The sequence below is a fragment of the Sus scrofa genome, chromosome 1, assembly GCF_054392235.1.
Source record: "Sus scrofa isolate SSC_HxYL_T2T_F1_AM1 chromosome 1, Sscrofa_HxYL_maternal_Yorkshire_Landrace_v2.0, whole genome shotgun sequence".
Taxonomy (NCBI): Eukaryota; Metazoa; Chordata; class Mammalia; order Artiodactyla; family Suidae; genus Sus; species Sus scrofa.
Genome location: NC_139383.1, coordinates 78,336,561 through 78,350,336, shown reverse-complemented (window position 1 = coordinate 78,350,336; position 13,776 = coordinate 78,336,561). Strand labels below are relative to the sequence as shown.

The window sequence follows — 13,776 nt, the reverse complement described above, 5'->3', positions numbered from 1 at the left end:
TTGTTGTTAGAGATGCTTGAAATAATTTCTATACTTTTAAACTGGTTGAGGTTAGTTTTGTGTCCCAGTATGTGGTCAATCTTAGAGAATATTCCATGTGCATGGAAAGAATGTATATTTTGGGTTTTTTGGATATAATGTCCTGAAAATATTAGTTAAATCTAACTGTTCTGTTGTATCATTTAGAATTTCTGTTGCCTTGTTGATTTTCTGTCTATTGGCTCTGTCCATTGATGAGTGGGTTGTTAAAGTCTTCTACTTTATTGCATTCCTATCAATTTCTCCTTTTATGTCTGTTAGTATTTGTCGTATGTATTTGGGTGCTCCTGTGTTTAGGGGCATATATATTGATGAGTGTAATATGCCCTTCTTGAATAGATCCTTTTATCATTAAATAGTGTCTTTTTTTAATCTTTCTTTATGGTCTTTGTTTTAAAATCTATTTTATCTGACATGAGTATTGCAACTCCCACTTTCCTGTCATTTCCATTCACATGAAATATCATCTTCCATCTCCTCACTTTCAATTTATATGTGTCCTTTGCCCTACGATGGCCTTTGTTAGGCAGCATATTGTAGGCCCTTGTTTTTTTAATCCAGTCTGCCACTCTGTTCTTTTAATTGGAGCATTCAGATCCATTGACTTTTAAGGTAATTATTGATAAACATGCATTTATTGCCATTTTAAATGTTTTCCAGCTTATTCTGTTTCTCCTTTTTTCCTTTTGGATGATTTCCTTTTATTTTATGCTTGGGTCCTCTTATTTTTAGTCTTAATAAATCTGTTTTTTTGTTTTTGATCTGTGGTTTCCCTGTTTTTCAAGTATATTAACCCCTTCCTATATCTGCTTCCTTTAAACTGATAGTCATATAGTCTAAAATATATTCTAAAATAAAAGTCTAGATTTTCAAACTCTCCTTCCCCACATTTTATAATTTTGATGCCCTTTCACATTTATCCTTTGGTTATACCTTGTGTTTATCACTGCTTTCACAAATAAGTTTTTTTTTTTTTTTTTATCTGTATACTGGCTTATTTAAGTGATTACTTTCCAGTTGTGATTTCCTCCATCCTATATCTTCTTACTTCTTTTCCTGTTTAGAGAAGACTTTCACTATTTCTTTGGGGATAGATTTAGTGTTGCTGTATTCTTTTAGTTATTATTTATCTGCAAGTTTCTTTATTTCTCCTTTTTTTTTTTTTTTTTTTTTGTCTTTTTGCTTTTTCTAGGGCCGCATCCACAGCGTATGGAAGTTCCCAGCCTAGGGGTCTAATCGGAGCTGTAGCTGCCAGGCCTAAACCGGAGCCACAACAACGCAGGATCAGAGCCACGTCTGCAACCTACACCACAGCTCATGGCAATGCTGGATCCTTAACCCATTGAGCAAGGCCAGGGATTGAACCCACAACCTCATGGTTCTTAGTTGGATTCATTAACCACTGAGCCACAACGGGAACTCCACTCCTTCTATTTTAAATGATACTCTGCTGGGTAGAGTGTTCTAGGCTTCAGTTTTTTTCTCTCTTAGAACTTTGAATATATCTTGCCAATCTCTTCTGGCCTGTTGTGTTTCTGTGGAGAAATCAGCTGATAGACTTATGGAAGTTCCCTTATAAGTAACTCTTTGTTTTTCTCTTGCTGCCTTTAGAATCCTCTCCTTATCTTTAACTTCTGCCATTTTTATTATAATATATCTTGGTATAGGTCTGTTTGGGTTCAACTTGTTTGGAGCCCTCTGTGCTTCCTGTATATGACTATTCCTTTCTTTAGATTTGGAAAGTTTTCAGCCATTATTTCTACAAATACATTTTCAATACTATTCTTTTTCTTCTTCTGGAATCCCTATTATGTGTAGATTGGCATGCTTTATATTATCCTATAGATTTCTTATATTGCTCTCATATTTTTTTCATTTGGCTTTCTGCCTGCTGTCCTGATTCAGTGATTTCCATTATTCAATCTTTCAAGTTCCCGCTGCATTATTCATTCTACTATTCAGTGCCTTTAACTCAGCTTTCATCTTTGTGAATGAATTTTCTAACTTTTCTTGGCTCCTCCTTATAGTTTCTAGTTCCATTTCAAAGTAATCTGTTTTACTGTTATAACCGTTCTTAATTCCTTCAGTATTCTCATCACCTCCGTTTTGAACTTGGTGTCTTTTAGACTGTAAAGGTCTGTTTCATTGTTTGCTCCTTCACGGGAATTCTCCCATTCTTTTACCTGGGAATGGTTCGTGTGCTTCTTCATTTTCACTTATGTTTTTCTTACTCTGTGAATTTAGGGGGAACAGTTATCTGCTATATTCTTGGAGGGCTTTTTCTATATGGGAGCGTCCCTGGGTAGCTTGTGAGAGTTTACAGTTTTTTTGCTATGAGAGCTGCTTTTGGCTTGGATGCTTGCTGTCTCTTTCTTCAGTGCACACAGGCCATTATCCCCTTGATGGGGGTGTGCAGGTGTATGGCCTGTGTATGTTTCCAGGGAGGTGGGGGCAATGGGCAATGCCTGGTCTCTAGGCCTTTGGCAGTGACAGGGACCCACAGCGAGGTGAGGGTGGCAGGGTGCTCCTGGTTGCTGGACCCTCGGCAGTGGCAATGATCCACACAAGAAGTGGGGGTGGTGGCTGGGGCCCTTGGTAGCAGCAACAGTGGAGTGTGTGTGTTCCCAGGGAGGTGGGAGCAATGGGCAGAGCTTGGTTGCAGGGCCCTCCACAGCAGTGACCCCTGAGGTGACTGGGGCCACAGATAATACCTGGTTATGGGACCCTTATTGGTGGTGACCATGCCCACCTCAGGAGTCCAAGATGGCTGTGGCAGTTTGTACCCACTCCCATACCCTGTGCAGGAGGTACTCTGCCACCTGAGAGACTGCGTGTGCACAGAGAAATATGTCCCTATGGCTCTCTCACCTCTCCTCCTCTGGCACTCCCCAACAGTGGCACCCTGACCCCCTGGTGGGCCCAGACCCCCTCCTTGCTCCCTAGCCCATGGCCCACTGCTCTAGCCCCCTCAGTCTCTTTCCACAAAGCCAACCCCAGTCCTCTCCCCAGAACTGACCTCTGTAGCCTAAGTCTCAGACCCCAGTCCCCACTCAGTGTCTCAAGCTGTGGTGTGCTAGGTGGAGTTACCAGTCATCTGTGCATCTCCCTCTGCTTTGCCCTCCTCAGACTGGCTGCTGTGCTTTTTTTCAAAGCTTTGAGCACACCCCCCCCCGCCCCCACCCCAACCCCATCCTGGCTGATCTCCTTGTTAGGCGGCCTCCCAGGGTACAGATTCCTTTCCTCTTTCACAGCTGCCTCTCAGGAGTGCTGGTCCTATCCTGATTCCTTTTTTCTCTTTTCTCTCTCTTTCTTTTCCTTTTGTTCTGCCCACTTATGTGGAGGGTTTCTTGCCCTTTTTGGAAATTTGAGGTCTTCTGCCAGTGTTTAACGGATGTCTTGTGTGAAGTGTTCTACAAATACATAGTTTTTGTTTGTTTTGTTTTTGTTTTTTTGTTATTGTTGTGTTTGTGGGAGAAGGTGAGCTCCACATCCTACTCCTCCACCATCTTGCTCCCACCTCTAATCTGACACTTTCTAATGCAGTCATTTTATGACTCCTTTGTAAAAGGAGCCTTTTCTCCAACACAGCAGAGAAGCCATATAATATGGGAATTTCCAGCCTAACCTCTGTAGCCAGATTGCCTGAGTTCAGATCTCACTTTTGAGACACACCTACCATCTGTGTGACATTGGGCAACTTACTTAACCTTTCTATGTCTCTATTCATTTGTAAAATGGGGAAAAAATAGTAACTTACCTTAGAATTACTGTGAGCAATAAATTAGCTAATTCATATAAAATGTTGAGAACAGGACCTCACTATTATTTTATTTTGAACCTCAGCATAGAACATAAAGACAAAATAAAGAGCTCAGAGTTAAGTTTACAGTAGCTTCATTTTGCCTTCCCCAAGCTTCCTCCACATAGCCCTGATTAAAAAAAGTCCTCTGTTGAAGTTTCTATACATAGATGTTACTAAGGGAATTGCTCAAACAGGAGGGTGTCTTTTCAATAGTATTCTAACAGTAAAATTTTTCACTGAAAAGCCTACTCAAACTTTATGCAACTAGTGAATGTAAAGATGAAAATACTGTAGTGCTGCTGGAGTTGCTTTTGCAATCCAGTCCAGTCTGGTGGGAGGAAAATATCAGTAGACTAGCATCACTACCTTTTACAGAAGACTGGTCAGAAATTAAGCCGTCAGCTCAACATACAGCTGCTGAGCACCTGTTCCTTTCAAGTTGACGGCAGTACAGTGCTGAGAGACACAGTGTGGGGGAAACAGGGCTGATCTGATGATAACGGTACAGTGTGGGTGATGGAGGGAAGGATCAGAGAGGGGAGCGTCAGGAAGGAATCCTGAAACTCTCCAGGCCTGAGGCCTGGTGCAGATTTTGAATGATAAACAGGCATTCTAGGCAAAAGAATCAATTGTCTTGTGCTTTTCTTCCAGTGATCCCCATCACAAATGGAAAAATCACACAGTAAACCACCTTACTGTTTTTTTGTTTGTTTGTTTATTTGTTTTTTAGGGCCAGACCCTTAGCATATTGGAAGTTCCCAGGCTAGAGGTCAAATCATAGCTGCAGCTGCCAACCTACACCACAACAACACTAGATCCAAGCCATGTCTGCAAACTTCATTGCAGCTCATGGCCACACCAGATCCTTAATCCACTTATTGGGGCCAGGGATCAAACCCGCATCCTCATGGATACTAGTCGGATTCATTACCACCGAGCCACAATGGGAACTCCTACTATTTCTTATGTATCATCATCCAAGATACCAACCCATTAGCAGAATATTCTTTATCTACCTTATACTCCATTTATGCTTTACTCAGACACATTTTGTTCTTCCAAGCCCATAAATTCTTAAAGTGATCCCCCTGGTGCTCACCAAGGAGGATTTCTTTTTTTATTTCATATTCATTCCCAGTCAAGAAATGATGTTTCTAGGATATCCAGAATTTGATCAATCTGATTATCATTCTGAATTGAAATGAGTAACTGAGGAATAATCCTCTCTAAAGAGAGTCCCCAGGCTACTGGTGCACACACAGAAGTCATCGCCATTGTCCATACTTGCTGGTGCTGATGGGGCCAGTGTGGCTCCTTTGTGCTGACCAGTACCATCATCACACACCCCCTGTTTTTGTCAAGCTCGACATCCCCTTTGCTTGAAGATCCATTTGATTCCCAGATTTGTTGTGAATAAAGTTTCTTTTGTGTCCTTGTCAATTTTCTTGTCTTTCTTCTTGTAGCACTGCCAGCGGAACACAACAGGAGAGCACTGTGAGAAATGTCTAGATGGTTATATTGGAGATTCCATCAGAGGAGCACCTCGGTTCTGCCAGCCATGCCCCTGTCCCCTGCCCCATGTTGCCAAGTAAGTCTCTTAAAGGAAGATGGTCTCTTCTACTTATTTTCCCCTTATTTTTCTTTTTTCCCCCCATCCAGGGTTCTGAGGTTTTTCCACAGTCAAAGTTGAGTATCTCATGTTGTAGTGAGAATGGAAAATATATAGGAAAGGTCTCTAACCTGAATATACTTTGAAGAAAGCTTAAGCACTTAGCTTAGTGTAGGTGATGACTCTGTTCCCAAAGTATTGTGTGCTGGGCACATCACAAAGTCAGAGAAGTTTCCCAGGTTTTATAAGCAAGGCTACTCTCATCTTTTCTTGGCCATCCCTTGACCTAAGGGAGATCACAACTAGTAATGCCAACAGACATAACTCAGCGTTTTCAATAGTAGTGTTTCTCCTGACTCTCACAGAGCAGACATTTTCCTACAGGTCCAGCCAAATAGGCTTTTCAATCAGAAATAGAACACAAGTAAACAAATGTGCTATAAGCCAGTCAGTCATAGAAGCTTTCCAAGAAAACTCATTTACACTGCTGGCTATGTTTTGACCTGAGTGAAATTGTTAGAGACAATATACATACATCCTAGTGGAAATAATAGGATTCTTTTCAGGCACATGGTATGTATAAATCCAGTAGTCAAGATTATCCCTTTTATTGGCTTAAAAATGCAGAATATAGAATTAAAATGGGGTGGTAGTATTTGGTTTTCCAAGTATCAACCAGTTCTCCAGTTCTCTGACACCAACTGGGTATCCTATAAGCTATTCAAACCTGGTACTAAGCACCGGAGTTAGAATAGACCCCATAGTTTAAAGGCGCAGGCCCACTTTGGAAGCCAGCCACAAATTTGGGTCCCAGGCTTGTTACGTTTCTGCCCAGATAACTACAAACTCATGGGTCCCACCAGTGCCTTTCCAGGTTAGATATTCTCTAGAATGACTCACACAACTCAGGAAAGCACAATACTTAAAATTATAGTTTTATTATAAAGAATATAATTGAGGATCAGCCAAATGGAAGAGATTCAGGGGCAAGGTATGGAGGGAACGATGGGAGGAGGCAGAGCCTCTGTGCACTTGCTCTTCAGATGCACCACCTTCTCAGCAAATCAGTATGTTTACCAACCGTGAAGCTCCCCAAACCTTGTTGTTTATGAGTTTTATCAAAGTTTCATTACATAGTCATGACTGATTGAAATATTGGTGATTGAACTCCATCTCCAGCTTGACTCCCCTCCCCTGAGGTTGGGAGAGGGATAGGGTTGAAAGTTCCAACCCTCTAATCTTGGGTAGGTTCCAGCAGACCAGCCCCCATCCTTAAGGTACCGAGGGGCCCGTCAGGAGTCACCTCATTAGCATAAACTCAAGTAAAATTGAAAGGTTGAAAAGAGCTTATTATGAATAACAAAAGACAGTCCTGTCAGAAAGAAATTCAGTAGGTTTTACAAATACCAAATATATGTTTTTTATTATACCGCAAGAGGAAGGAATAGTGAACCTTCTAGATTCATATCTGTGCCTTGGCACATAATAGCTGTGTGATCGCAGACAAGGTCCTTTCTCCCCAGGTCTTACTTTTTCTTGGGATTTGGGGTTGAGGAGACTAGATTCAGATTTTGACTCACTGTTGATTCCTGCTCTGGATCTCAGTTTTTTCCTTAGCAGATCAAAGTTGATATAAGGATCTGCCTCGTAAAGTTGGACTAGGAGAGCATGTGTGGAGCACTTGGGTTGGTACCACACACAGAAAGGTATATGCAGATGTTGGCTTTACTGAACACATTATATTTTTTCTGACACGTTTTACATACCCTATGTCAGGCACTGTTCTAAGGGTTTAGGTGTTAATATTTACCTGATAGCTGTTGTAAAGATTAAATAATGCATATAAAATAACTTTTAAAAGACCTGAATGCCACCCCTCACCACATACACACTTTTTTATAGAGACAAGAGAAGAGAGGACAACCAGATTTCCCTTACCAGTATCAACTAACATTTCACCTGATAGCTGGTGATGTGTTCAAATCCTCTGATGAGTCTGACCATGAAAAAGTCAGATGTTTTATAGCCCCATCTTTCTTTAGAAACCATTAAACTGCCTCAGCCCTGCTTTGTGATTTTTCATGTCTGATGGTATTAATAATGTGTGCAAAATGGATGGTACTGAGAGTAAGGGTAGAAAACTCAAGCATTAAATGTTCTATTATTTTTATTCAAGTGTGTCCTGATTTATGAGCTCCCTTTGCTTCATCTTGGAATATTATTTAATTGTTCATTAATATTCTTCTCTCAAATGCAAGTCTTAACCATATCTGATGAGATGTTCAGCATGCTGCTTCCTTACCATGGTATAGTTATTTGGTTAAATATATTTGCCTCCAATTTTCAAATAACAGTTTTCACTCATTCTCCCTTGTAAACAAAGATGTTCTGTAGCACCAACTGCTCAAAACAGGTTTATAAGCTTAGAGCGGCAGTTTCTTTAGAAACTAACGGATGGATTAGAAAGATCATCCCAAATTCTTCATTGTATTGTACAACTTTTGTACTTTTTGCTCTAGTCATATGATGAAACTTCCTTGTATAAATTACATGTTATTAAGTGTCTTGAGGTAAGGGTCTTCGGAGACCTCATTCCTGTGTGCTGAGAATCTTGTCTCCATGAAATCAGTAAATATTAGTCAAGCACTTATGTGCCAATCATGTACTAGTCATTGGTCACAGCAGTGAATAAAGTAGTCAGAAACTTTTATTTTATTAAAATAGATCAAATGACAGCAGTATTTCGAAACTCCTAAAGCAAAGGACCTTTTTACCTTTGAGCCAGATTGCCTAGTATCTCAGTTCATCAAGAAGCTCTTTTGAAGACTTTTAACTCTCTTAAAGAAGCAGAAACTTCCAGTTGAGTAATGAGCTTCCTGTCTTAAAAAAAGAAACAGTTTCCATAGGTACCAAGGATTACCATTTCCACCATGTTCTTTCTCTGCTTATGCAAGTACATCTGGCTTCAAGAGAGCAATTGAGGGACTTAGGAAATGGGCTGGGCAGTTAGGTGCATATTTACAGATATGAAAGCTGCAGTCTCTGGGGCTAAAAAACCTACTGCAAATTAACACAAAAGCAAAAATATACCACCTATAAGTAAAAAATCATTATGTGGGGGAAGTGTGGAAGAATTGAGAAGGGTTTGAGAGACCTGCTTTCTCTGTAGTGGCAATCATTCTACTTCCTGAATCCCTTGGAGGGGGAAACTGGCTACACAAAGGGGGAGGGGGGTAGTTTGCAGTCATAGAAGAGGACAAATTTTCTTGGACCCTATAAAGTGCTAGCCCTTGATCTGGTCTTATTGTTGACTGAGTTAACTAATATCAGACACTAATCAAATATCTTATCAAAAACCAAACTCCTCATTGCCCCTTTCAGCTTTTCTTAAAATTCATATTGCTACTTTCTGTAAAAACGAATACTCTAGGAATTTGAATTACATTTCAAAAGATATGTTAGTTGAGCCTATAGACCCAAGATTTGGATTTCCAGTTAGAGTAACCACATCAGAAAGCAAGAAAGTGATGCTTGAGGGAATTTTGCAAACAGTGCTGAGTCTATTTTCCTTTAAGTTCCCTAAGGGTTTTCCAAGAGCAAAAGACTTCCACTTGGAGAGGACACCATGGTTGTTAGTTTGGGCTGAAAACAGCGCAGTGTTTTCATTTCCCTAGCCAAAGCCCAACTTTAGCCTAAGAAAAATATAAACAATTAATGCTGATGAAGAAAAAAGAAGGAACTCTCAACGCCTCTACTGCCCATGAGGCTCCCTCCACCAAAACCAACAGTCACGCAGCTATTCCCAGGGACCATTTGCACAGAGCTCATTTATTTATTTTGGGGTTAGTCAGACATCCTTCATGTCTCCTAATAATTGCACCAAATAAAATGTCATCTGTTTGAAACAGTGGGACATTAGCTCAAAGCAGACAACTCAAGGCAGGTATTTCATTCCTTCAAGCCATGGGCGGGCTGCTGGGTGGAACATCTTCAAAGGAACATGCATGAAGATTTGTTCATGTTCTGGACACTTAGCTGATAGTGTTTCTTTAAGCAGCCTGAGGAATATAAGAGCAAGCAAAATAAAGGGTAAATGCCAAAGAAATGTAATTCATTGGAATGTTTTTAACCAAACTGTTAGAGGAAATAAATTGTGTGTGCTGCTTTTCACTGAGAAGCACACACAGCTTTCTAATTGATTTTATAAATGTCTTCACACAAAGCAAACACATCCATTTGCTTTCTTCCAAAGACCATTAGGCCTTTGCTGATACATGCAGGAATGTGAGACTAGCAGGTCACACTCCATGAATTGTAGAGTACCTAAGCCAGAACTAATTTAAAAGTCTTTAAAATTTTATACAACCCCCTCATAGGGATGGATTCATGTGTCAGTGTAGAATTTTCAAAACGTGTGGAGAGTAATATCCTCTTTCCCCTGCGTTAATAATTAAGATAGCTATTTTTTCTGCTGAAACAATGTGTTTCTTTTCTGTCCTGTGTCTTAATTCTTATTATCGAAAAAAGAAGAATCAAGAGAGGGGGTTTCATGGACTTGAATCCTTTTACTCTAGTTTCTATTTCTTGCTTGAGTACTTGCTTTGTGACTTTGATCAGCTGAGCCAGTTCCTGAACCCTTTAATCCCAATCTTTAAGGTACACATGAAAGAAATTAAGGTTCTGTGGAGATTATATAGCATAGTTTAGAATTGGTTCATGACCTTGAAGAGTGAAAGAGAGCTAGTGAAGAAAAAAAGACGGGAACTTTCAAATGTATACACTGAAAGTGGTGAGAATAAGAGGAAATTTTCGTATAAATCTAAACTCACAGGTAAAATATACTTATTTTATCTCTGGCTTTGGAGTACGTTTTTTAGACTTGCACTTAAAAATATACATATATGTTTTATACAAACATTCAATGCCTGATGTTCTTAAAATTCCCACTGCTTCAAGTAAAAATAATGATGTAGAGTTCCCATTAATGCTCAGTGGGTTTAAGAACTCAACATAGTGTCCATGAGGATGTGGGTTCAGTCCCTGGCCTCACTCAGTGGGGTTAAGAATCTGGCATTGCCATGCATTGCAATGTAGGTTGCAGGCTAGGCTTGGATCTGGCATTGCTGTGGCTATGGCATAGGCCAGCAGCTATAGCTCTGATTTGAACTCTAGCCTGGGAACTTCCATATGCCATGGGTGCAGCCATAAAAAAACCAACCAAACAAACAGACAAAACAAAAAACAAACAAACAAAAAAGATATGCTTCTGTAGAAAAATAAAGTGGGGATGGGAAATGGTGTCACGATGATATGTCATTTTTTTTTTTGTCTGAGCCTGATATTGTAAATTTTCTGAAAGGAAGAGGATTTAATTGAAATGAAGCAAATGATCACACCCATTTCAACTAGAGATAATATAATCAAAAGTTAAGACAATCTCTTCAGCGACGTATGGAAATGACTTCTAATATTCTCTTTCAATTCTAGTTTTGCAGAATCCTGCTATAGGAAAAATGGAGCTGTTCGGTGCATGTGTAAAGAAAACTATGCTGGACCTAACTGCGAAAGGTGGGCTGTAAAAAGTGACTGTGTTCTGTGAGGGTCAAAGGAGACTTTGTGTTTCTTGCACTCATCAGCTCCGCCATGTTCCCAATCAGTAGGTCTTAAAAGAGGGAGTGGGGATCACATTCCAGAACCCCTTGGGGGAGCTTTCCCAAATCTCTGCCTCAGATACAGCTCTAACAATGCTCCCCGTGCATCCAGGGCTATGTCTTGGGGTGTATAAGCAAGGAAAGAGGAAAACGAGTGTGCACTTTTTGAAGAGGTTTTCAAGATGGTTTCAAGGTTCCAGAGTGAGGGAGGGAGGGAGGGAGAGAGACAGGGAGAGAGAGAGAGGCTTCTTCAGTGATTCTTTTTTTAAAAAAATTAACAAATAGGTCAGTTCATAGAATGATACATTTGAAAAAAACATGCAAACTGGGAGTTCCTGCTGTGGCTCAGCGGTAATGAGCCTGGCCAGTATCCATGAGGATCCAGTTCAATCCCTGGCCTTCTCAGCGGGTTGGGGATTTGGTGTTGTCATGAGCTGAGGTGTAGGCCGGCGGCTACAGCTCCGATTTGACCCCTAGCCTGGGAACTTCCATATGCCACAGGTGTAGCCCTAAAAAAAAAAGAAAAAAGATATTTAACCTGTTCTTTACAACATCTCCTCTCCTGAAAAGTAAACTAATTCTGTGAGTTTGAATTTTCTGAATCCCTCTTGAGTATTTACACCTATCCCTCTTTTTAAGTTTCTCTGGGCTTCGGTCAAACAAAGCAAAGGCTTGGCAAGCAAGGGTGTAAGGCTTCCTCCTGAATGATTGCTGGCAAGACATTTCCCACGCTTCCCACCATCAGCTGCTCACAGGTTTCTAAGATAAAATGGCTTTCACTGAACGAGTCTCACAGAGAGGTCTTCTTATTTTTAACAGATATGCCATTAACACTGGCTTTTGCATTGTGTTTAAGCAGAAAAATGATACATGGTACCTAAAGACGGGGGAGAAGGACCAGGAGGGACTAGCCAGACATCTAGTCCCACATCCCCACATCCACAGGATGCTCACTTCATCATAGCACGCTGCCTGCTGCCCTGGATGGGGCTCACAGATTCAGCCTAGGGCTCAAAAGGCAAGCCTTAAATACCATCTTACTTCCAAAGAAAAAACAACCCTCCATCTCTCAAAGAGTAGCTCTGGACTCTTTTTAAAAAGCCACAGTGTCTACAGTGGCATAGAAAAGCTATGAATTTTGAGAGTATTGCTATTATGATTATTAAATGTGCAAAACATAGACAGTTCTTTCTCTGAAGAGTTGTGGAATTCTCTCCATTTTCACTATAAGGGTAGAGGAAAGTGAAAGCTGAGGAACCTTTAGGAGGTGATCAGATGACCTTCAGTTGATTAATGATGGTGACACACTTATTCTATATTTCCTTGTGTAGGGACCAGGAACATGAGCCAACTGAATTACTCATTCTCTAGCTCAGTGGGGGTGTGAGAAGAGTGTTCATCAGCCAGGGATAGAGCTTTTCTTCCTCAATGTCTGAGGTTAAGCTCAATTTAGTCTGATAAGGATTGAGTAGTATTACCAGCTAATGGGTGTTTGATGGCTTCTGAGAGGAGAATTAATGGCTTTAAATAGAGTCCTGCTGACCAAATGCAAATTCCCTAAGAAATGAAGTAATCTCAGCCCCAAGAGCTGAGTCCTGCAAAAGCACACAAGGATATGGATAAGGGCTCTGTCAGCGTCAGTAGGGGCCTGGCCCAGGATACTATGTCCACCTCAGGCATGGGATTATAGATGAAAATCCCCTGGCCCACATCAGAGGCTCCTGGGACCTGCTATTAATCAGCAGATCTCAGGCAGATCTGATGCTTAGCCTGAACCTGGATTGATAGGATGAAGGAGAGAGCCCTCATTTGGGAAGTGGAGATAGTGTTGAAGATATGTAGCATCAGCCTGGCTGAATTCATCTCTCAGCCTTTCAATCCTCCTGGGCAAGTTATTTGACCTCTAAGTGGCAATTTCTAGAGAGGAAAAAAAAAAAAATACCTACCTTATAGGACTGCTGTGAGGTAATACTATATAGTTTTTAGTATGGCACCTGGCACTTGATAAATCCTCAATAAATGGGAGTTCCCATTGTGGCGCAGCGGAAACAAGTCTTACCAGTGACCCTGAGGTTGTGGGTTCAATCCCTGGCTTTGCTCAGTGGGTTAAGGATCCACCATTGCCGTGAGTTGTGGTGTAGGTCACAGACATGGCTCAAATCGTGTTGCTGTGGCGTAGGCCAGCAGCTGTAGCTCCGATTAGACCTCTAGCCTTGGAACTTCCATATGCCATGGGTGTGGCCCTAAAAAAAATGCATAATAAGTGCATAATAAAAAAAATGCATAATAAAAATTAACTGGTGACAATACAAGTCATTGTGTCTGTTGTCCAGTTTCTGCCATTGGTGCAACGTGTATTTGGGACCAATTGGCTCATTTCCCTGAATCTCAATTTCCTTAGCTAGAAATTATGGCTTTGAACTGAATAGTGCTCTTTATTTATTGTCTCCTTTGTCCTCGTTGCTTTATATTTCTTATCTCTCAGCCTCATAACTACCCTGCAAGGAAGTTTTATTTTATCGTATTGCAGATGAAGAAACTGTGACTTGTCTAAGTTAGGGGAACCAGGATTTGTAAAGTCTGGCTTAAAAATCTGGATTCTTCTCCCATTCTGCTCTTCCTAAATGTATTCCTAAGGGTCTTCCATTTTAAACACTGACAATTAATGAATTCAA

At 40.7% G+C, this 13,776-nt stretch overlaps 1 protein-coding gene across 5 annotated transcripts in view; it reads left to right on the top strand.

The window, feature by feature from the left end:
* LAMA4 (laminin subunit alpha 4) overlaps window positions 1-13,776 on the top strand; it is a 152,490-nt gene that overhangs the window by 48,520 nt on the left and 90,194 nt on the right. For all 5 annotated transcript variants that reach the window (XM_084962772.1, XM_084962757.1, XM_084962777.1 and 2 more), the window contains exons 4-5: window positions 5,305-5,429; window positions 10,938-11,018. In XM_084962772.1, coding sequence (XP_084818898.1) covers window positions 5,305-5,429; window positions 10,938-11,018 — 206 coding nt within the window. The remainder of the gene's footprint in view (window positions 1-5,304; window positions 5,430-10,937; window positions 11,019-13,776) is intronic.